A 24,951-nucleotide genomic window follows, 5' to 3' on the forward strand; every position below is an offset into this window, starting at 1 on the left:
AACTCTCATAACTCAGGGCTGGGTATCCTCCATGTTATGGGTGAGGAACAAGCTCCTAGAGATTAAGTGGCATACTTGAAGTCAAATAGCATATGAATAAGCAGGAATGAAAATCTAGTCTGGGCTGCACGCGGTGGCTCACGCACTTTGGAAGGCCGAGCAGGCAGATCACCTGAGGTCACGAGTTCGAGACCAACATCGTGAAACCTCACCTGTACTAAAAATACAAAATTTAGCTGGGCGTGGTAGCGTGTGCCTGTAATCCCAGCTACTTCGGAGGCTGAGGCAGGAGACGCTTGAACCCGGGAGGTGGAGGTTGCAGTGAGCCGAGATCACGCCAGTGTACTCCAGCCTGGGCGACAGAGTGAGACTCCGTCTCAAAAAAAAAAAAAAAAAGCTATTCTGAAACTTTTTTTTGCTGTAACTGTGGTGGTTGCCGTGCTGTGGTGGTACTTTCCTGTGCTCTTTCTCAGAGTGTGTCATTTTTGTGTAATAAAAGTGCACGTGGTATGTGGGTACTACAATAATAGTCAAAGTTACTGGATTAGAATAGGGCCTCTTCAGAAAAGCTGCTTCATACTTCCATTATTTTCTGTTTACAGCATTCTGGTTCTTTCACCGTATTGAACACAAAGTATAATTTACATGTCAACCAACTAATCCTGTTTGTTTTACACAATTTTAAATCTTTGCTTAAATTAAAACAGGTTCCAGGAGTGTTTCCTAAATCTTGTCCAACTTTTTTTTGAGACAGAGTCTCACCTGTTGCCCAGGCTGCAGTGCAGTGGCACGAGCTTGGCTCACTGCAACCTTCGACTCCTGGGTTCAAGCAGTTCTCCTGTCTCAGCCTCCCGAGTAGCTGGGATTACAGACATGTGCCACCACACCTGGCTAATTTTTCTATTTTTAATAGAGATGGAGTTTCACCATGTTGGTCAAGCTGGTCTCGAACTCCTAACCTCAGGTGATCCACACACCTCAGCCTCCCAAAGTGCAGGGATTACAGGCGTGAGCCACCGCACCTGGCCCCAACTGTTTACCTCAAGTACTCCTTCCTTTATAACTCATCGTAACAAACTCCAGGATACATCCCAGCCTTTTGCTCATCTTAATTGAGTAGAACTAGTGGTTACTATTCTTGCATTTTGTCTAAGAAAATATGATTTAAGACTTCTCAAGCTGCAGATTTGACATTTTGTTACATTCTTAGATTCTTTCCATGTTATTTACTATTAGAATTAGTGTAGTTGATAATTTTTTTCGTCATTCAAATTAGAAGTTTTGCATATATGAAATCTTCTTTTGAGGCTGAGTCTTGCTGTCTTTGCCCAGGCTGGAGTGCAGTGGTGTGATCACAGCTCATTGCAGCCTTGACTTCCTGGGCTCAGTTGATCCACCCACCTCAGCCTCCAGAGTAGCTGGGATTACAGGTGTGTGCCACCGGCTAATTTTTTGTATTTTTAGTAGAAATGGAGTTTTTCCGTGTTCCGCAGACTGGGCTTAGACTCCTCAGCTCAAGCAGTCTGCCCACTTCAGCCTCCCAAAGTGTTGGGATTACAGGCATGAGGCCATGTAAAATCTGAAGTGTGTCTTAACATCCCATAGAGCTCTTAGGTGAGTTGGAAGTACACTGACATGAGTGTAGTCGACCTTAAAGTGATGACATCGCAAACTTTGAGCAGGCTTCAAGCAGCTGAATTAATTATGATAAAATTAAAATTGCCAAATTTGGGCAGAGATTTAATGTTTAAAATCCAATATAAGTCAGGTTAGCCATCCGAGAATGTTTCGTAACTTTCTTGGGGGATCATACTGAATTTCTTTTTTTTTTTTTTTTTTTTTTTTTTTTTTTTTTTTTTTGAGACAGAGTTTTGCTCTTGTCTCCAGGCTGGAGTACAATGGCACGACCTTTGCTCATTGCACCTTCCTCCGCCTCCCAGGTTCAAGCGATTCTTCTGCCTCAGCTTCCCGAGTAGCTGGGATCACAGGTGTGTGCCACCATGCCCAACTAGTTTTTGGTATTTTTAGTAGAGACAGGGTTTCACCATGTTGGCCAGGCCGGTCCTGAACTCCTAACCACCTGCCTTGGCCTCCCAAGGTGCTAGGATTACAGGCGTGAGCTGCTGTGCCTGGCCTGTACTGAATTTCTTTTACAGTAAACGAGTAGTATTGCTCCTGAAATTGTCTGAGTCAGGTTTTTTAGACATGCTTTTTAGTACAGAACTGATGCCTCCCAGATTATTTGTCAGTGTGATAGAGAAAGTGCGTGATAATTGTTTTAGAAAAAGTTTTGCTCCATCTTTATATTTCTGAATAGTAACAGGAGAGTTGTCATGTGACTAGCAAGATATTGGGACCTTTTAGAAATCAGTAAGGCAGAGTGTTCATTGTCATTGAATTATCTGTGAATTGACTGTTCAGTGATTGTCAAGCTTTTGCCTAATTTTATTCATTCCTTGGAGGTTGTCCAAGCTTAATCAGATTATTTGAAAGCCACACAATTCCTGAGCATTCGCATATGTCAGCCTTCTGCAGAAATGTCCTCAGTTATTTCAATGGGGTCAGAAGTATCCAATTGAAGACTGCTTCTCACATGTAAATCTAGTCATACATTTTCTGTGATGACTCCTTTTTTTTTTTTTTTTTTTTTTGAGATGGACTCTCGCTCTGTCGCCTAGGCTGGAGTGCAGTGGCGCAATCTCGGCTCACTGCAAGCTCCGCCTCCCGGGTTCACGCCATTCTCCTGCCTCAGCCTCTCCGAGTAGCTGGGACCACAGGCGCCCGCCACCACGCCCGGCTAATTTTTTTGTATTTTTAGTAGAGACGGGGTTTCACCGTGGTCTCGATTTCCTGACCTCGTGATCCGCCCGCCTCGGCCTCCCAAAGTGCTGGGATTACAAGCGTGAGCCACTGCGCCCGGCCGATGACTCCTTTTTAAGAAAATATCCACAAGGTAAATTCCTTAGTAAATAGCACCTTGTAAGTTTCTCCCCAACAAACTTGCATACTATCCCCGCCAAACCATAAAAACAATTTGAGACTTTCATTTTGAGACGGAGTCTTGCCTCTGTTTCCCAGGCTGGAGTATAGTGACGTGATCTTGGCTCACTGCAACCTCCGCCTCCCGGGTTCAAGCAATTCTCCTGCCTCAGCCTCCCGAGTAGCTGGGATTACAGGCACCTGCCACCATGCCCAGCTAATTTTTGTATTTTTAGTAGAGATGGGGTTTCACCATGTTGGCCAGGCTGGTCTCGAACTCCTGACCTCAGGTGATCCACCTGCCTCGGCCTTCCAAAGTGCTGGGATTACAGGCATGAGCCACTGCTTCCAGCCGGGAAGTCTTTATGTAGTAAGACATTTGAGTTTGATCCAGAGGGATGATGTTTCCTAGGAAAAAGGAAAGGTCGTTGGCTAATTGATTAGCCTTTATATAAAGCAAGCTCAGGACCTTTCCAGAACCTAAGTGACTGAACTCTTTGTTTTTGAGAGACAGAGTCTTGCTCTGTTGCCCAGGGTGGAGTGCAGTGGCATGATCATAGCTCACTGTAGCCTCGGACTCCTGGGCTCAGGTGATCCTCCTATCTCAGCCTCTGGAGTAGCTGGGACTGACTACAGGTGTGAGCCACATTTCTGGTTCTGACAGAACCTTTTTATGTCAATGCCTGATGCTATACCCTTTTCTTCCCTTGGTGTGATTGCTTTTACTGTTCTTAGGCTGAAGAATTTGTTTCTATGAGCACTGTGGTTGCAAAGTCATTGAAGTGTGATGGCTAAAAACTCAGGCTCTTAAGTTAGATTGTCTGGATTTGAGTTTGGGTTTTACCATTGTGTGACTTTAGGAACATTACTCTCAGCTTCATTTTTCTGCCTTTAAAATCAGGATTAGGGCCGGGTGTGGTAACCCACGCCTGTAATCCCACCACCTAGGGAGGCTGAGGCAGGTGGATCGCCTGAGGGCAGGAGTTCGAGACCAGCCTGGCCAACATGGTGAAACCCTGTCTCTACTAAAAATACAAAAATTAACTGGGCACGGTGGTGGGCACCTGTAGTCCCAACTACCAGGGAGGCTGGGGCAAGAGAATCACTTGAACCTGGGAGATGGAGGTTGCAGTGAGATCATACTTAAGCCTGGGCAACAGAGCTAGACTCCGTCTCAAAAAAAAGAAAAGTTAGGGTTATGACCCTGTATGCTTTGGTAAGAGGAACATTAATCCTGTCAGCCAGTACAGAACCTGCTCATTTTTCTCATGACAGATTCTGAACAGTTTGCTTTTTTCCTGACCCTGAATTTCATTAGGAGCTGTAAATTGTGCTTTGTGACTTGTCAGCCTGATAGGTGGAGACCTGCTCCTTTTATGATTTTGTACTCTGTGTTTATCAGAAGCTGTTGAAGCTCAGCAGAGACTTGTTTTACTACTCGGCAGGGACAGTCTTGGGAAAATCAAGTTTACTGGGATGTTGATGTAAAGATATTAGAGGTATGAAACTAAGCTTTTTGTATTCAGGAGGCTGAGGTGGGAGGATTGCTTGAGCCCAGGAGTTGGAGACCAGCCTGGGCAACATACAAAGGCTCCCATCTCTTTAAGAGAAAAGAATAAAGTAAGCTTTTTTGGGAGGGGGTGAACCTCTAGGTGGAAAAAGAAATGCGTTTTAAGCAGGAGTGAACTTACTTACTTTCTTTCTTTCTTCCTTCCTTCCTTCCTTCCCTTTCCTTCCTTCCTTTCTCTTTCTTTCTCCTTCCTTCTTTCCTTCCTTCCTTCCTGCCTGCCTGCCTGCCTGCCTTCTTTTTTCTTTTCTTTTGTTTTGTTTTGTTTTCTTTTTTCTTTTCTTTCTGTCTTTCTTTTGTTCTTTCTCTCTCTCTGTCTCTTTCTTTTGATGGAGTTTTGCTCTTGTTGCCAAGGCAGGAGTGCAGTGGCGAAATCTCGGCTCACTGCAACCTCCGCCTTCGGGTTCAAGCGGTTTTCCTGCCTCAGCCTCCCGAGTAGCTGGGATTACAGACGTGCACCACTACGTCCGGCTAATCTTGTATGCTTAGGAGAGATGGGTTTCTCCATGTTGGTCAGGCTGATCTCGAACTCCTGACCTCAGGTGATCTGCCCGCCTCAGCCTCCCAAAGTGCTGGGATTGCAGGTGTGAGCCACCGTTCCTGGCCCCACATTTTATTTTTAAATTAAATTATTGTTGAAACTGGGTCTCGCTGTGTTGCCTACGCTGGCCTTGAACCTCTCAAGCCTCTTGCTTTGCAGGTAGGTCAGACTGTAGGCAGACGCCACCATGCCTGGGTCTAAACCACATTTTAATATATGAAACTTGTTTCTCTGGTAGAGTCACTGAAACCAGTTATTTCTCCTCTATTGTCACAGAAGCAAACAAAAGGATCCTCGTACAGATGCATTCAAATAAATACTCAAATCTGAGGCAATATGATTAAATCAAAGCACAACTCAAATCAGATTCCCTGAATTGTAGTCCACTGGCTTTGTGATATGGAACAAGTTTAACCTTCGTGTTCTTCGGTATGTGGAGATATTCTAAAATGGGATAATACTGGTACCCACTTCTGAGGTCTGTTGAGAAGATGAAGTGCATTAATACAGCGAAGCATTTGGAACAGTGCCTATTTTAGCATGGGGGGGTTTATTTGTGAATTAGTCTGTTGAATGAACAACATAGTTGAAATGGGGTGTTTTATTTATGAATTAGTCTGTTGAATGAACAACATAGTTGAAAGAACACAACCACAAACCAAACCTCAGTTAACAAGTCAAGGGGAAAAACTTGGGACTCTACTGGCAGCAACAGATGATGGGTGTCCCAGACACAAGCTGGTTCCATGTGGTGGATCTTTGTCTAGGCTATTATCATACAATGAAGGGAAACTTACCTGGAACTAAAGAGACTTAACTATGTTTAATTAACTTGTGAGGATTATGTTTTTCAGAGTGGTGATTTTAATCACCCACCCTTGTCCCCAAACCATGAAAAGTCCTAGAAATTCGGTTTTGTTACTCAGAATTACTGTAGCAAAACTGCCCGTGGATCCAAAAGAAGTGATTTCGATCATTTCAGTTTTCTGGTTCATAAATTGGGATCACACCTGCTGCAAACACATGACAGCCTTCCCCCACCCGTGAAATGCCCACATCCCACAGATAAAATACTTGCTGCAAAGGTGATTTCAGGAAATGCTAATTGTGTTGAGGGTCTTTATGTGAATATAATGGTTGGAGTTCATCCTCTATTGAGGGAGGGCCTGAAGGGTGTAGTTAGTTTTGATGCCGTTCGTAGTCACACCTTGTTTTATCGTGCTTCACAGATACTACATTTTTACAAAACAAATGGAAGGTTTCTGGAACCTGCTTTGAGCAAGTCTGTTGGTGCCATTTTCCAGCAGCAGGTGCTCACTTCTTGTCTCTCTTCACATGTTGGTAACTTGTGCAGTATTTCAAACTTTTCTTTTCCTCCTATTCTTCTCTTCTCTTTTTTCTTTTCTTTTCTTTTCTTTTCTTTTCTTTTCTTTTCTTTCTTTTCAGATGGAGTCCTGCTCTGTCACCCAGGTGGAGTGCAGTGCCCCCGTCTCTACTCACTACAAGCTCCGCCTCCTGGGTTCACGCAATTCTCCTGCCTCAGCCTCCCGAGTAGCTGGGACTACAGGCACCTGCCACCACGCCTGGCTAATTTTTTTTTTGTATATTTAGTAGAGACGGGGTGTCACCGTGTTAGCCAGGATGGTCTCCATCTCCCAACCTCGTGATCTACCCTTCTTGGCCTCCCAAAGTGCTGGGATTAGAGGCGTGAGTCCACCGCGCCTGACCCCAAACTTTTCATTATATGTGAATGGTGGTTATCTGTGATCAGCAATCTTTGATGTTACTGTTTTAATTGTTTTGGGGATCCATGAACTGAGAGAAATTAATTGATAGATGTGTGTGTTCCTTTTTTTGTTTGTTTTTTTGAGACTAAGTTTTGCTCTTGTTGCTCAGGTTGGAGTGTAATGGTGAGATCTTGGCTCACCGCAGTTTCCGCCTCCTGAGTTCAAGCGATTCTCCTGCCTCAGCGTCCCGAGTAGCTGGGATTACAGGCACGTGCCACCATGCCTGGCTAATTTTTTTGTATTTTTAGTAGAGACAGGGTTTCTCCATGTTGGTCAGGGTGGTCTCGAACTCCCCGACCTCATGTGATCTGCCCGCCTCGGCCTCCCAGAGTGCTGGGATTACTGCGTGAGCCACCACGCCCGGCCTGTATTTTACTATTTTTTGAGATAGGGTCTCACTCTGTCACCCAGGCTGGAATGCTCATTGCAGCCTTGATCTCCCAGGCTCAAGCAATCCTCCTGCCTCAGCCTCCTGGAAGCTGGGTCGACAGGCACACATTACCATGCCTGGCTAGTTTTTGTATTTTTTGTAGAGATAGGGTCTCACCTGTTGCCCAGGCTGGTCTTGAACTCCTAGGCTCACATGATCCTCCTGCCTTCGGCCCCCCAAAGTGTTGGGATTACAGGCGTGAGCTCTTGTTTGTGTTCTGACTCCCTGTCTCTCTCCCTTCCCTTAGGTTTACCTATTACCTGAAACACAACAATATTTAAATTAGGCCGATTAACAACCCTGCAGTTGCTTCCAAGTGTTTAAAAGAAAAATCCCAGTCTCACTTTAAATAGAAAGGTAGAAATGATTAAGCTGAGTCAGGAAGGCTACCTTAAAAGCCGAGATACGGTCTGAAAGCTGGGCCTCTTGCGCCACAGTTGTGAATGCAAGGGAAAAGTTCTTCAAGGAAATTAAAAAGTGCTACTCCAGTGAGCACAGCAATGATGAGAAAGCAAAACAGCCTTCTTGCTGACAGGGAGAAAGTTTCAGTGGTCTGAACAGAAGATCAAACGTGCCATACTATTCCCTTAAGCCAAAGCCTAATTCAGACCAACCCTCTAACTCTCTTCAAATTTAAGAAAGCTGAGAGAGGTGAGAAAGCTACAGATAGAAAGCTGGAAGTTAGCAGAGGTTGGTTAATGAGGTTTAAGGAAAGACACCATCTCCATTACTTAAAAAGTACAAGGTTGGCTGAGCATGCGCTTTAGGGGGCCGAGGCGGGCGGATCACGAGGTCAGGAGTTCGAGACCAGCCTAGCCAACATGGTGAAACCCCGCCTGTACTAAAAATATAAAAAATTAGCTGGGCGTGGTGGCAGACGAGTAATCTCAGCTACTGGGGAAGTTGAGGCAGGAGAATCGCTTCAACCCAGGAGACGGAGGTTGCAGTGAGCTGAGACGTTGTGACAGCACTCCAGCCTGAGCGACAAAGTGAAACTCTGTCTCAAAAAAAAAAAAAAAGTACAGGGTCAAGTAGCAGGTGCTGATGTAGATGCTGCAGCAAATTATCCAGATTTAGCTAAGATTATTGATGGTGACCACACCATAGATTTTCAGCGTAGACAAAACAGCCTTGTATTAGAAGAAAATGCTGTCTAGGACTTTTCTTAGCTAGAGAGAAGTCAGTGTGTCTAGCTCCATAGGACAGGCTGATGCAGCTTCTTAGGGGCTAATGCAGCTGGTGACTTTAAATTGAAACCAGTGCTCATTGACCGTTTTAAAAATTCAAGGCCTCTTTAAGAATCATGCTAAATTTACTCTGCCTGGTTTATAAATGGAACAGCAAAGCCTGGAAGACAGCACTTCTGTTTACAGCATGGTTTTCTGAATATCTTAAGCCCACTGTTGCAACTTAGTACTCAGAAAAAAAAAATTCCCTTCATTATCTTACTGCACATTGGAAATGCACTGAGGCTGGGTGCGGTGGTGCACATCTGTAATCCCAGCACTTTGGGAGGCCGAGATGGGTGGGTCACGTGAGCACAAGAGTTCAAGGCCAGCCTGAGGAGCATGGCAAAACCCTGTCTTTACAAAAAAATAATAAAAATTAGCTGGGCATAATGGCGTACACCTGTAGTCCCAGCTACTCAGGAGGCTGAGGTCAGAGGATCACTTGAGCTGGGGAGGTTGAGGCTGTAGTGAGCTGAGATGGTGCCACTGTATCATCCTGGGTGACAGAGTGTGACACTGTTTCAAAAAACACACACACCACACACTCTCACACTGTACTTGGTCACCCTGGAGCTCTGATAGAGTTGTGTAAGGAGAGCAATGTTTTTTTGATTTTTTTTTTTTTTTTTTTTTTTGAGATGGAGTCCCGCTTTGTTGCTCAGGCTGGAGTGCAGTGGCCCAATCTCGGCTCACTGCAAGCTCCGCCTCCCGGGTTCACACCATTCTCCTGCCTCAGCCTCTCGAGTAGCTGGGACTACAGGTGCCCACCACCATGCCCGGCTAATTTTTTTTACATTTTTAGTAGAGACGGGGTTTCACCTTGTTAGCCAGGATGGTCTCCATCTCCTGACCTCGTGATCCACCTGCCTCAGCCTCCCAAAGTGCTGGGATTACAGGTGTGAGCCACCCACTGCGCCCAGCCTGCAATGTTGTTTTTATGCCTGTTAACACAGCAGGCGGGCAGATCACCTGAGGTCAGGAGTTTTTTTTTTTTTTTTTTTTTTTTGAGACGGAGTCTCGCTCTGTCGCCCAGGCTGGAGTGCAGTGGCCCAATCTCGGCTCACTGCAAGCTCCGCCTCCCGGGTTCACGCCATTCTCCTGCCTCAGCCTCTCCGAGTAGCTGGGACTACAGGTGCCTGCCACCACGCCCGGCTAATTTTTTTGTATTTTTAATAGAAACAGGGTTTCACCGTGGTCTCGATCTCCTGACCTTGTGATCTGCCCGCCTTGACCTCCCAAAGTGCTGGGATTACAAGCGTGAGCCACCGCACCTGGCCAAGGTCAGGAGTTTAAGACCAGCCTCACCAACATGCTGAAACCCCGTGTCTACTAAAAATAGAAAAGTTAGCTGGGTGTGGTGGCGCCCACTTGTAGTCTCAGCTACTTGGGAGGCTGAGGCAGGAGAATTGCTTGAACCCTGGAGGTAGAGGCTGCAGTGAGCCGAGATTGTGCCACTGCCTGGGCAACAGAGCAAGACTCTGTCTCAAAAAAACAAAACAAAAAACAAAGTTTTTCTGGCCGGGTGCGGTGGCTCACGCCTGTAATCCCAGCACTTTGGGAGGCTGAGGTGGGTGGATCACAAGGTCAGGAGATCGAGACCACCCTGGCTAACATGGTGAAACCCCGTCTCTACTAAAAATACACACAAAAAATTCGCTAGGCATGGTGACAGGCGCCTGTAGTCCCAGCTACTCAGGAGGCTGAGGCATGAGAATGGCGTGATCCCGGGAGGCGGAGCTTGCAGTGAGCCGAGATCGTGCCACTGCACTCCAGCCTGGTGACAGAGCGAGACTCCGTCTCAAAAAAAAAAAAAAAAGTTTTTCTGTGGGTAAATGCTGTCCAACAGCGTCAGATGCTACAGAGAAATGATGCAGGAAAGGAAAAGGCCATCAACATGGCAGACTTCATTGTCTTGCCACGCACTCCAACCTTCAGCAGCCATCACCGTTATCAGTCAGTAGCCATCAACATCAAGGCAAAACCTTCCAACAGCAAAATATTATCACTTGCTGAAGGCTCAGATGAACATTAGCATTTTTTAGCAATAAGGTGTTTTTAAATTAAGATATGTATATTGTTTAGACATAATGCTGTTGTACACTTAATAGATTACAGTGTAGTTTAAACATAACTTTTCTATGCACTGGGAAACACAAAAATTCATGTGACTTGCTTTATTGCAATATTTTTTTTTGCAGTGCTCTGGAACTGAAACCGCAGTATCTTCCAAGGTATGCCCGCACCTGAAATGTGCATAAGAGACAAGTGTGTAGGGGCGGAAAATAGATTGGTGGTTGACCGGGCTGGGGTTCGGGTACATTGGGAAGTGATGGTTAATGGGTTTGGGGCTTTTCTTTTTGAAGTGATGAAAATCTAAAATTATGATGATTGCAGAATTCTGTGAATATACTAAAAACCGTTGAACGGTACAGTTTATTTTTTGGAGACGGAGTCTCTGTCACCCAGGCTGTAGTGCAATGGCGCCATCTCGGCTCACTGCAGCCTCTGCCTCCCGGGTTCAGGCAAATCTCTTGCCTCAGCCTCCTGGGTTAGCTGGGACTACAGGCGCCTGCCACCATGCCCAGCTAATTTTTGTATTTTTAGTAGAGACAGGGTTTTACCATGTTGGGCAGGCTGTTCTTGATCTCCTGACCTCGTGATCCATCCACCTCGGCCTCCCAAAAGTGCTGGGATTACAGGGGTGAGCCCCTGCTCCCGGCCGAATGGTACACTTTAAATGGGTGAATTGTTAAGGTAGGGGAATTATATATAAATAAAGGTATTATTAAAGGGGTAACTGTTGCTTCTATAATTTTACCACACAGTCTGTGCATTGTTTTGTGTATATGTAAAAATGAAGGTATTTATTATGCATGAATCTGGAACAGTAGGGTATCACTGTTATAAATATATTTCTCCTTGCATTATAAAAGTACTAAGTCTGGCCGGGCGCGGTGGCTCACGCTTGTAATCCCAGCACTTTGGGAGGCCGAGGCGGGCGGATCCACGAGGTCAGGAGATCGAGACCACGGTGAAACCCCGTCTCTACTAAAAATACAAAAAAAATTAGCCGGGTGTGGTGGCGGGCGCCTGTAGTCCCAGCTACTCGGAGAGGCTGAGGCAGGATAATGGCGTGAACCCAGGAGGTGGAGCTTGCAGTGAGCCGAGATCGCGCCACTGCACTCCAGCCTGGGCGACAGAGCGAGACTCCGTCTCAAAAAAAAAAAAAAAAAAAAAAAAATACTAAGTCTTCGTTGTTGAAAATTTGTAAAGCACAAAATTTGAAGAAAATGAAATCATAAGGAATAATATTTGAGATATGTAACTTAAATTTTTGGTAGTATTTGACGTCTGCATAGTTTTTCTGTATGTAATATTTTAAAGCCTTAAAAGAATTAATGGCACTGTTTTTGTGTAGCTGGGTTACTTAAGATTTACTTTGTCATCAGTTTGGAAAGTTTAATTACAGGCTTGCCTCTGAGTTATGTTTGACTTGCTGATTTTTGAGAATTAAACTAGTATGGAGGTGAGATTACTTATTCCACTGCTTCTAAATTTAGCCTGTTTCATGACTGTGGTTTAGAAAACAAAATTGGGCATGTTTCAAATGAGTACTTTCAGACTCCTACAAATGAATTAATGAGTGGTCTTATTACCATATTGTAATACTTCTTTTTTTTTTTGAGACGGAGTCTCACTCTGTCACCCAGGCTGGAGTGCAATGGCGCGATCTCAGCTCACTGCAACCCCTTTCTCCGGGGTTCAAGCGATTCCCCTGCCTCAGCCTCCCGAGTAGCTGGCACTACAGACGCCTGCCACTGCGCTCGGCTAATTTTTTTTTTGTATTTTTCTTTTTCTTTTTTTTGAGATGGAATTTCGCTCTTGTTACCCAGACTCTGGAGTACAGTGGCGCAATCTCCACTCACTGCAACCTCTGCCTCCCGAGTTCAAGCGATTCTCTTGCCTCAGCCCCGAGTAGCTGGAATTACAGGCATGTGCCACCACGCCCGGCGAATTTTTTTGTATTTTTAGTTTCTCCATGTTAGTCAGGCTGGTCTTGATCTCCCAACCTCAGGTGATCTGCCGGCCTCGGCCTCCCAGAATGCTGAGATTACAGGCATGAGCCACCGTGCCTGGCCTAATTTTTGTATTTTTAGTAGAGACGGGGTGTCACCATGTTGGCCAGGCTGGTCTTGAACTCCTGACCTCAGGTGATTCACCTGCCTCAGCCTCCCAAAGTGCTGAGATGACAAGTGTGAGCCACAGCACCCGACATGTCATCCTTCTTTAATGGCTCAGAATTGCATTTAAAAAATCAGCTTGAGGTGTACAGTTAAACATGCCACTTTTACATGTACAATTCTGTGAGCTGTTCTTTGTACAAAAGCCCCTCAGTTCACCTCTGTACCTTGGTAACCATTTGCTTTCTGTCTTTTTAGTTTGCATTTTTTGCAATTTGATATAAATGGAATGATAAAATCCTTTTAATCTGACTCTTCACTTCATATGATATTTTCAGATCCTTCCATGTTGTTGCTTGTATCAGTTAATTATTTTTCTCACCTCCTCCCTCCTCTTCTCTTTCTGGACACACAGTCTCTCGCTCTGTCGTCCAAGCTGGAGTACAGTATTAGGATTATACAAAGTAATTGTGGTTTTTGCCATTACGTCTAATGGCAAACTGCGCAGTTATTTTTGCACCAACCTAATAGCTTGCTGCAGGCCTGAATTCCTGGGCTCAAGCAGTACTCTTGCCTTAGCCGCCTGAGTAGTTGAGACTGCAGGCACACACCACCACACCCAGCTAATGTTTGTAGAGGCAGAGTCTCACCATGTTGCCCAGGTTGGTCTCAAACTACTGGGCTCAAGTAATCCTCCTGTCTTGGCCTCCCCAAATGCTGGGATTACAGATGTGAGCCACTGTGCATGGATAGTTAATTCTTTATTTTTGAGTGGTATCCCATCTTAAAGATGTGAACATCAGTGTGCTTATACATTTCCCCTCTAGATGCACATTTGAGTGGTTTCCATTTTTTGGCTATTATGAATATAGTTGCTGTGAGTGTTTGTGTAAAAGTCTTTGTAAAGATTTATTTATTTTTCTTCTGGATAATACATAGAACTAGGATTGCTGAGTCATGTGGTAAATGTTTATTAAAACATTGCCAAATTTTTTTCAAAGAGACTTTACAAAATATTGCTTCTCTTAATTTTTTTATTCCCAAAAGGATTAATTTTTGAAACATATTTTCCTGGATACGTTAGGCTCGCTCCCCTTAATTTAGTAGTGTTTTGGTTTTTATGTTTTTTTTTTTTTTTTGAAATGGAGTCTCTGTCACCCAGGCTGGAATGCAGTGGCGCGATCTCAGCTCACTGCAACCTCTGCCTCCCAGGTTCAAGCGATTCTCCTGCCTCAGCCTCCCTGGTAGCTGGGATTACAAGCGTACACCATGCCCAGCTAATTTTTGTATTTTTAGCAGAGATGGGTTTCACCGTGTTGGCCAGGCCGGTCTCAAACTCCTGACCTCAGGCGATGCACCCGTCTTGGCCTCCCAAAGTGCTGAGATTACAGGTGTGAGCCACCGTGCCCATCCGATTTAGTTGTGTTTTATGAAGTCACCATCTCTTTCATACCTATTAGTTAAGTTATGCTTATGCTTAGGGTGTTAATGAAAGCTAAGGATGCTTATTTAAATGCAGATTCTTTTTTTCTTTTTGTTTTTTTGAGCCAGAGTCTCGCTCTGTTGCCCCAGGTGGCATACAGTGGCGCGATCTCAGCTGCAATCTCTGCCTCCTGGGTTCAAGCAATTCTGCTGCCTCAGCTTCCCAAGTAGCCGAGATTACAGGCGCGTACCACCACACGCAGCTAATTTCTGTATTTTTAGTAGAGACCATTTCACCGCGGTGGCCAGGCTGGTCTTGAATTCGTGACCTCAGATGATCTGCCCACCTTGGCCTCCCACAGTTCTGGGATTATAGGCATGAGCCACTGCATCCGGCCGATTTTTATTTTTATTTTATTTATTCGGTTTTTTTTTTTTTTTTTTTTGAGATGGAGTCTCTGTCTGTTGCCAGGCTGGAGTGCAGCGGCACGATTTTGGCTCACTGCAGTCTCCACTTCCTGGGTTCAAGCGATTCTCCTGTCTCAGTCTCCAGAGTACCTGGGACTACAGGCATGCATCATCACGTGCAGCTAATTTTTGTATTTTTAGTAGAGACAGTGTTTCACCATGTTGGCCAGGATAGTCTCAGGTGATGCACCCACCTTCGCCTGCCAAAGTGCTGGGATTACAGGCATGAGCCACCGTGCCCAGCCTCTATTTTTATTTTTTAGTGACAGGGTCTGACCGTGTTGGTGTTGCCCAGGCTGGTCTTGAACTCCTGAGTGCGAGTGATTCTCCTGCCTCAGTTCTCAAAGTGCTAGGGGTGTGAGCCACTACTCCTGGTCCTAAAATGCAGATTCTTGAGTCTCATCACCAAAGATTCAAACTTGGGTAATGTTGGAGAGCCACATGGTAATATGGCATCAAAAATTAGTTTTTATTAATGTATTTATTCAGTTATCTATTTCTTGTGCTGTTTGTGGTGCTTTGCATTCGCACGCTGTTGTGTTTCCCTATACTTGTGGTAGATCCCAAGGCTTTTCTGGGCCCCTTTCGTTGCTCGCCACCTAGTGGTAACAAGTAGGAATCATCAGAAGTTTTACCAGTGAAGGAGCTTCATACGAGGAAGGATAGAAGACATCCAAAGTCTGTTGGTGGCCAACCATATACTCTGTATATTTTTGCTGTATGAACAAATTCCCCTTCCTTTTGTATTTTTGGAAGTACTATTTATTTGTAAGGCAATACATTTTAGAACCTATAAATTCTTAATCTTTCTCTTAAACTGGCAGCTCTTTTTTTTTTTTTTTTTTTGCTGGAAAATGGTTAGGTGTGCCTAATTACCTTATTTAATGAGAGGTGCTTTCAGACCACACTAAATTGTATTAGATAGTATGTGAAGTCTTCCTCATTCCATAGAACTGACCTTCTAGAGTCTTTGTATTGGCTCTTGGTTTGGTTTCCTTTACATGTTTTTGGCTTTTTACTCATATTAGTTTTGATGATTATGAAATTATTTTTGTTAAAATTTTTTTCCCCAGTAGCTTGACAGAAAAAAACCGACTTTGAAAGTAATATGTTAAGAAAACTTCAAATTTGTAAGGTCTTACTTTTCCTTTTCCCATACAGAAATGGTGGAGTCAATGAAGAAAGTAGCAGGGATGGATGTGGAGCTGACAGTTGAAGAAAGAAACCTCCTATCTGTTGCATATAAGAATGTGATTGGAGCTAGAAGAGCCTCCTGGAGAATAATCAGCAGCATTGAACAGAAAGAAGAAAACAAGGGAGGAGAAGACAAGCTAAAAATGATTCGGGAGTATCGGCAAATGGTGAGATTGTTGTGCCGCCATCCCCCTTATCCACAGTTGGAGTTACCTGTAGGACGGTACACTAAGATTTTGAGAGAAAAGGGGACTACATTCATATAACTTGTATTACAGTATGTTATAATGTTTGTGATACTAATCTTTGTGCCTAGTTTATAAGTTAAACTTTCCCATGGCTATGTATGAGGACAAAACATAGTCTATATCAGGTTTGGTATTATCCATGGTTTCAGCACATCCACTGGCAGGTCTCAATGGATCCCTCTTGGATAAGGGGGAACTATTGTATTTTCAAGCAAAATGATGACTATTTTTTAAAAAATAAGGGGGGGTTGGCCAGGCGTGGTGGCTCACGCCTGTAATCCCAGCACTTTGGGAGGCCGAGGCGGGCGGATCACAAGGTCAGGAGATCGAGACCATCCTGGCAAACATGGTGAATTCCCGTCTGTACTAAAAATACAAAAAATTAGCCGGGTGTGGTGGCGGGCGCCTGTAGTCCCAGCTACTCGGGAGGCTGAGGCAGGAAAATGGCGTGAACCCGAGAGGCGGAGCTTGAAGTGAGCCGAGATCACGCCACTGCACTCCAGCCTGGGTGACAGAGCGAGACTCCATCTAAAAAAAAAAAAAAAAAAAAAAAAAAAAAAAAAAAAAAAAAACACCCAAAAAACCAACATATTGGGTTAATTTGTCTGATTCCTTTTTTTTTCCTGAGGATTATTTAGTGAAGTTATTTTACATACTGTCGGTGTAGATACATATATAAAATGTTTCATATTGTAGGTGTTGTTAAAAAAAAGTTGGACAGCCATCACTGTAATGCAGCAGTTTTCAATTAGAGGTGCTTTTGTCCTTCAGAGAACATTTGACAATGTCTAGAAATATTTTTGATTGTCACAACTTGGAGGGTGTTCCTAGCATCTAGTGGGGTGGAGACTGGGATGCTGCTGACCATTCTGTGCACAGCATGGGCCCCACAACAAACTGCCAATAGTGCTGCTGTTGAGAAACTGATTCTAGTAGAAGAGACAGGCACATAAACACATGAAAGAGAACAAGGAAGAGAATTACAAGGCAGGTGGAAAGTGAGCTTGGTTGGGAGAGGGAAAGGGGGAACCACAGTTACTGACTCGCCAGCTGTACTGGGCACTGTCCTGAGTAGAGAAATATTTTCATTATATGTATTTGTGCAAGGTAGTACATGAAATCTTTAAAATGGCACTGGAAGAGGGAGGTATCATCCCAACCTATGAATGCACAAACCAGGGTTTTGGGTTTTTGACATACCTGAGGTCACATAGAAAGTTGTGAGCTGGGGCTGTGCATGGTGGCTCACGCCTGTAATCCAGCACTTTGGGAGGCCTAGGCGGGCAGATCACCTGAGGTCAGGAGTTCGAGAGCAGCCTGACCAACGTGGTGAAACCCCATCTCTACTAAAAATACAAAAATTAGCCAGGCGTGATGGTAGGTACCTGTAATCCCAGCTACTCAGGAGGCTGAGACAGGAGAATCACTTGAACCCAGCAGGCGGAGGTTGCATTGAGCCAACATACAGCCACTGCACTCCATCCAGCCTTGGCAACAAGAGCGAAACTCTGAATCAAAGAAAGAAAAAGTAAAAAATAAAGAGTCCAGATGTCCTGATGAGTCCCTAAATAGAAATAATAAGAGAAGAGGAACTGAAAAAGGAAGCCATGGGCCAAGAGTGGAGTGTTGCAATTCAGACTTCTAGTATGGAGCAGCATGGTCATGGGTGTGGACAAGTGAAAGTCTGGAGTAGAAAGCAAAGAACTCTGTTGAATGGAACGTGGCCACACCATACCTTGGTGTGATCTCAGGTATTGGGTGGGTTTGCTGTAGATACTCAGTGAATCTGGGAGAAGGGTGTAGAGATCTATTGATGACAAAAACTGAGAAATAGAACGTAGATTATCAGCTTGTGAGGAGGAAGGATTTTGGAGTAATAGGAGAGCAGTCACTGAGTATGCGAGGAGCTAGGAGAACTTAGAGTCTTCTTTCTCCTAGACCAGTCTCTATCGGAAAAGCTGTCAGGGATGTGGTTTATTCAGAAAGTAGTTTTGCTTGGGATAAGGATGTGATTATAGAAGAAAAAGGGAGAGAATGTTCTACAGTGAAACGGAGGTTCCACGGGCATGGAGAGGACCCTCATGAAAGGTTCAGCAGTAGTGCTGCATGAGTTAATAGCAAACAGGAAGCAAGCTGGGGATGTGCGTGGAGAGGTGGTGGTGTGCGCGTTCAGCATGATCAGTGGATAGAGATGGGTGGCAATAGCTACTTTGGTAGATTGGTTTTCGGTGTTTTAATAGTTACGGATCTCTGCCACTAAAGGAATTGCCTGGTGAATGTTAATGATGTGAGTGCTGAAGGCAAACTGCCTGGGTTTAAATTTTGATTCTGTCCCTTGCAGCGTGCCTGGGTTCAAATCCTAGCTCTGCTTATTAAATTCTTATTTAATTGTTGATCTTAGAGCAATGTCTTTACGTTGCTACCTTGTGAAAGAAAAGGTAATTCATGTAATTGACCAGCATTTACCAAGAAGCATCAGTGTTCAGTTTTAGTCATTGGTAATTCTGTAGCTGTACTGTGAAGGGGGTGTGGGGGCTGGCGTGGGTGCACCCCTGCATGTGTGTGTGTAACACGTAATAGGCAGCATGCAGAAAGGAAAAGATACTTTTTATAACCTAGAGGCAGCTTTTCTCTGCTTTTGTGTCAAGAAGGAAGAAGAGAGTTTGGAGAGGGATATGAATTCTTTTTAATACTAAGCTCTCTTCCTCAAAACCAGTGATAGAATATGTAATAATTTGTAGAATTTCTAGACTTAATCTGATGAAAAAAATTTTTTTTTTTTTTTTTTTTTTTTAGGTTGAGACTGAGCTAAAGTTAATCTGTTGTGACATTCTGGATGTACTGGACAAACACCTCATTCCAGCAGCTAACACTGGCGAGTCCAAGGTTTTCTATTATAAAATGTAGGTTCTATACTAGAAGGGAAAATGTAAGATTGAAAGTTGGTCCTTTTAGAATCTTAACTTTTTTCTATGTAGGTTTTCAACTTTTATTTAAGAATAGTTGTTCAATGTTAGAAGGACAGTTAATATTAGAATGAAAAGATGGTCGGGCTATTATGAAAATGTATTAGCTTTTGCTTATTTTTATTCTTTTGTTTTTGTGAGACCTATCCCATTCTCCTCCCCCAAACGGCATACATTTCACAGTGCTTAGTGTTTTATATAGAAATTTTATTTTATGATTAATAAACTGTCATGCCATTCCTTGGAACCACTTGCTTGTTTAATTCTGGTCTATCAGGTGATAATTTTATTAATTTTTAGAGGCTCCTCAGTTAATTTCCTTGGGATTTTTGCTTATCTTTAGTAATATGAAATGTCTAAGGAAAAAAACGAAACGAAGCCAGTTATTCCTGAGAGTGTTTAAAATTATTGAAGTACAGCCAATTGTTACGCTAATTGTTACATATATTTTTATCACATTTTATATAATATAGAACAATTTTAGCTTATTTTCCTTTAAAAATCATTCCTGGTTTAAATTTTTTTTTTTTTAATTTTGGTTTTGTTTTAGGAAAGGGGACTACCACAGGTATCTGGCAGAATTTGCCACAGGAAACGACAGGAAGGAGGCTGCGGAGAACAGCCTAGTGGCTTATAAAGCTGCTAGTGATATTGCAATGACAGAACTTCCACCAACGCATCCTATTCGCTTAGGTCTTGCTCTCAATTTTTCCGTATTCTACTACGAAATTCTTAATTCCCCTGACCGTGCCTGCAGGTAAGTTGTGGGGAAGAACAACAGCTCTCAGCGTGAAAGTTAAGGGGGTAGCTATTTGGGTTTTCCGTGTTGTTTCTTTGGCCTGCCTTTGTAGAGTTGGCTGCATAGTAATTCTTTTGGCTCTTACTGAAACTACTTTGGGTGGTATTTAAACAGGCCTATCTCAACCCACTAGCATAGCAGTCAGGGTAATTATTTTGATGTGGGATATTTTTGTTGCTGGTAGATTGAAATCTAACATGTTAAAATTAGTAGAGGAAGGAAATGAGAGGAATTATAATAGAATTATTTTAATTTTTGTATATTAGTTTTCAGTCTTTTTTTTAAATTTGAGACCATGTCTCACTCTGTCTCCCAGGCTGGAGTGCAGTGGCGCCATCTCAGATCACTGCAACCTCCACCTCCTGGGTTCAAGTGATTCTCCTGTCTCAGCCTCCTGAGTAACTGAAGTTACAGGGACCTGCCACCATGCCCAACTAATTTTTTTGTATTTTTAGTAGAAACGGTGTTTCACCATTTTGGCTAGGCTGGTCTGGAACTCCTGACCTCAAGTGATCTGCCCGCCTTGGCCTCTCAAAGTGCTGAGATTACAAGCATAAGCCACCACACCCAGCCAGTTTTCTGTCTCTATGGGCATGTTTTTAATAGTTACTCTCGTAGCTAACATAATTTTATATTTTCTGTTTTAGCATAAAGTTTTAGTGTTACTAATGTGTGTTAAACTGTTCCCCCATTTATACTTCAGCTTGTTCCCAGTTTTTGATAATGTAGATACAAATGTAAGGAATATTTATATGTACGTAACTTTTTACATTTAAAAAGTTGTGATAGCCTGGGTGCAGTGGCTCACGCCTGTAATCCCAGCACTTTGGGAGGCTGAGGCGGGTGGATCACCTGAGATCAGGAGTTCGAGACCAACCTGACCAACATGGCGAAACTCTGTCTCTATTAAAAATACAAAATTAGCAGGGTGTGGTGGTGCATGCCTGTAATCCCAGTTACTCGGGAGGCTGAGACAGGAGAATTGTTTGAACCCAGGAGGCAGAGGTTGCGGTGAGCCTTGATTGCAACAGTACACTCTAGCCTGGGCGACAAAGTGAGACTTTTTTTCAAGACACACACACACAGTGAGACTTTTTTTCAAAACACACACACACAGACACACACACACTAGCCTGGGCGACAAAGCGAGACTTTTATACACACACAATTTAGTGGCACCAACTACACTGACAGTGTTGTGTAATCACCATTATTAGAAAACTTTCTCTTCACCCCACGCAAAGCAAATTATAGCCATTAAACAATCAATAACTTTATTTCCCCTCTCCCTAGCTGCTAGTAACTTTTATTTTACTTTGTCACTATGAATTTGGCCCATTCTAGGTACCTCATGTAAGTGGGGTCATACAATATTTGTCCTTTTGTGGCTGTCTTTATTTCATCTAGCATAATGTTTTTATCCGTGTAAAAGCATGGATCAGAGCTTCAGTCCTTTAGTGACTGAATTCACACAATTCATTTTACGTATTTTGCACACATTGTTTAGTCATTAAACTTTTGGTGGTCAGTGGGTTTCTTTCCACCTTTTTCCTGTGGTGAGTACGATGCTGCTATGAACATGGGTGCAATAAGTGTTTGCTTGAGTCCTTTTATTTAACTTCACCTTGAGGTGGAATTGGGACTGAAAATTCTGTGTGTAACTTTTTTTTCCAGACAGGATCTTGTTCTGTCTCTGCAGTTGTGCACTCATAGCTCACTGCAGCCTTGGCTTCCTGGGCTCAGCCGATTTGCCTTCCTGAGCCTCCCAAGTAGCTGTCACTAGAGGCGGATGCCACCATACCTGGCCTTTTCTTTTCCTTTCTTTTCTTTTTTCTTTTTTTTTTTTTTTTTGAGGGAGAGCCTGGCACTGTCGCCCAGTGGCGTGATCTTGGCCCACTGCAACCTCCGCCTTCCAGGTTCAAGCTATTCTCCTGCCTCAGCATCCACAGCTGGGATTATAGGCGCCTGCCACCATGCCTGGCTAATTTTTTGTATTTTTAGTAGAGCTGGGGTTTCACTGTGTTGGCCAGGCTAGTCTCGAACTCCTGAGCTCGTGTGATCTGCCCGCCTCGGCCTCCCAAAGTGCTGGAACTACAGGTGTGAGCCACTGTGCTTTGCCAGCTTTTTTTTTTTTTTAAAGGTGCTGTCTCGCTGTGCTGGCCAGGCTGGATGGCACGACTGTGGCTCACCGCAACCTCCACCTCCTGGATTCAAGCGATTCTGGTGCTTCAGCCTCCCAAGTAGCTGGGATTACAGGCATGCGCCACCATGCTTGACTAATTTTTTTTTTGGCATTTTTAGTAGAGACGAGGTTTCACTGTCTTGGTCAGGCTGGTCTCAAACTCCTGACCTCAGCCTCCCAAAGTGCTGAGATTACAGGCCATGAGCCACTGCGCCCGGCCAACTTTTAAAATTTTTTGGACTGGGCGAAGTGGCTCACGCCTTTAATCCCAGCACTTTGGGAGGCCAAGGCGGGTGGATCACGAGGTCAGGAGATCGAGACCATGCTGGCTAACACAGTGAAACCCCGTCTCTACTAAAAATACAAAAAATTAGCCGAGCGTGGTTGCAGGCGCCTGTAGTCCCAGCTACTCAGGAGACTGAGGCAGGAGAATGGCGTGAACCTGGGAGGTGGAACTTGCAGTGAGCCAAGATCGCACCACTGCACTCACTGCAGCCTGGGCGACAGAGCGAGACTCCGTCTCAAAAAAAAAAAAAAAAAAAAAAAAATTTTGTTTTGTTTTTAGAGGCAGGGTCTCGCTGTGTTGCCCAAGCTGGTCTTGAAATCCTGGCCTTAAGAGCCGGGCGCGGTGGCTCACGCTTGTAATCCCAGCACTTTGGGAGCCCGAGGCGGGCGGATCACAAGGTCAGGAGATCGAGACCACAGTGAAACCCCGTCTCTACTAAAAATACAAAAAAATTAGCCGGGCGTGGTGGCAGGCGCCTGTAGTCCCAGCTACTCGGAGAGGCTGAGGCAGGAGAATGGCGTGAACCCGGGAGGCGGAGCTTGCAGTGAGCCGAGATTGCGCCACTGCACTCCAGCCTGGGTGACAGAGCGAGACTCTGCCTCAAAAAAAAAAAAAAAAAAAGAAATCCTGGCCTCAAGTAATCCTCCTGCCTTAGCCTCCCAAAACGCTGAGACTACAGGCCTGAGCCACTGCACCAGGCCCTTTTGCCCATTTTTGAATTCATGTTTTTTTCGTTTGTTGAGTATTGAGAGTTCATTATTCCAGATAGTAACCTCTTAGCAAGTAAATGGTTTGTGAGTATTTTCTCCTCTTCTGTAGGTTGGCATTTTGTTGTTGTTGTTGTTTTTTGCTATTGTTTTTTTTTTTCCCCCGAGACAAGAGTCTCGCTATGTTTCCCAGGCTGGAGTGCAGTGGCACAATCTCAGTTCACTGCATCCTCTGCCTCCCGGTTTCAAGCGATTCTCCTGCCTCAGCCTCCTGAGTAGCTGGGATTACAGACGCCTGCCACCGTGCCCAGCTAATTTTTGTATTTTTATGTAGAGATGGGGTTTCACAGTGTTGGCCAGGCTGGTCTTGGACACCTCACCTTAAGTGATCCAGCCACCTCGGCCTCCCAAAGTGCTGAGATTATAGGCGTGAGCCACTGCACCTGGCCTGTTTTAAATTTTTACAGTAAATATTGCAGTAGCAAAATGGTTTCTTTTGCTTTTTCTCTTTTTTTTTTGACAGAGTCTCACTCTGTCACCGCGGCTGGAGTGCAGTGGCGTGATCTCAGCTCACTGAAAGCTAAGCCTCCTGGGTTCAGGCCATTCTCTCGCCTCAGCCTCCCAAGTAGCTGGTACTACAGGCGCCCGCCACCATGCCCGGCTAATTTTTTTTGTATTTTTAATAGAGACTGGGTTTCCCTGTGTTAGCCAGGATAGTCTGGATCTCCTGACCTCGTGATCTGCCCGCCTCTGCCTCCCAAAGTGCTGGGATTACAGGCGTGAGCCACCGCGCCCGACCCCTTTTGGTTTTTTTATGTGTTTGTTTGGTTGGTTTGAGGACCACTGCTTAAGCAAAGTAGGGTTTTAAGTGAAAGCCTTTCAAAGTTTGAGGAAAGGGGATTAACTGATACATTGGAACTTTAATGTTGACTATTACAGGCATGCTTCACTGCGCTTGACTGATTTTTTTTTTTTTTTTTTTTTGCATTTTTAGTAGAGACAGGTTTTCACCATCTTGGTCAGGCTGGTCTCCAACTCCTGACCTCAGGTGATCCACCCGCCTCAGCCTCCCAGAGTGCTGGGATTATAGGCGTGAGCCACTGCGCTCGGCCAATCTAAAAACATTCTAAATGGCTAGTTGAGTTTGTCCAGATAGGGATCGTAAATGAAGAAGCTGTGGCTATTTAGCTAATACTGGTGGTTGCACCTTTCCTTGTCAGACTCCAGTCTAGCTGTCCCACATGTAGCTCCAGTTTAAAGTCACTTCCATGCCATGCCTTTGCTCATGCTTTTGCTTAAACCTGAAGTGTGTTTTGTTTTCTCCTGATCTATTAAGGTGAGTTCAAATTTGACTTTCCCTTTAATTGCTCCTCCTTCTGGGTCCCTGAAATACTTTATTTGGAATAGCACTTCATTCTTCTTCTTCTTTTGTTTTTGTGCTCTCTTGCCCAGGCTGGAGTGCAGTGGCACAATTTCACCTCACTGCAACCTCTGCCTCCCAGGTTCAAGGGATTCTTTTGCCTCAACCTCCTGAGTAGCTGGTATTATAGGCATACGCCACCATGCCCGGCTAATTTTTTGTGTTTTTAATAGGTTTTGCCATGGTGGCCCAGCTGGTCTTGAACTCCTGGCCTCAAGTGATCTGCCCGCATGCATCAGCCACCCAAAGTGTGCTGATTACAGGCATGAGCCATCACACCCAGCCTCCTCCTCCTTTTAAAATAGTTATGTATTTGTCCACCCTCCATTTCTTAATTTTTTTTTTTTTTTTTTTTTGAGACGGAGTCTGGCTATGTCACCCAGGTTGGAGTGCAGTGGCGCGATCTCGGCTCACTGCAAGCTCCGCCTCCCGGGTTCACGCCATTCTCCTGCCTCAGCCTCTCCGAGTAGCTGGGACTACAGACGCCCGCCACCACGCCCGGCTAATTTTTTGTATTTTTAGTAGAGACGGGGTTTCACCGTGGT

The 24,951-nt window shown here is 44.4% G+C and overlaps 1 protein-coding gene across 2 annotated transcripts in view; it reads left to right on the forward strand.

The window, feature by feature from the left end:
• YWHAE (tyrosine 3-monooxygenase/tryptophan 5-monooxygenase activation protein epsilon) overlaps positions 1–24,951 on the forward strand; it is a 60,378-nt gene that overhangs the window by 24,391 nt on the left and 11,036 nt on the right. The window contains exons 2-5 of one of the 2 annotated variants that reach the window (XM_055256373.2): positions 10,732–10,764; positions 15,766–15,965; positions 18,843–18,949; positions 19,563–19,769. In XM_055256373.2, the coding sequence (XP_055112348.1) occupies positions 15,768–15,965; positions 18,843–18,949; positions 19,563–19,769 (512 nt within the window). In that variant the 5' untranslated portion in view covers positions 10,732–10,764; positions 15,766–15,767. The remainder of the gene's footprint in view (positions 1–10,731; positions 10,765–15,765; positions 15,966–18,842; positions 18,950–19,562; positions 19,770–24,951) is intronic. The other variant, XM_055256372.2, reaches the window with a different exon arrangement.

The sequence above is a fragment of the Symphalangus syndactylus genome, chromosome 20 (genome assembly GCF_028878055.3).
Source record: "Symphalangus syndactylus isolate Jambi chromosome 20, NHGRI_mSymSyn1-v2.1_pri, whole genome shotgun sequence".
Classification (NCBI taxonomy): domain Eukaryota; kingdom Metazoa; phylum Chordata; class Mammalia; order Primates; family Hylobatidae; genus Symphalangus; species Symphalangus syndactylus.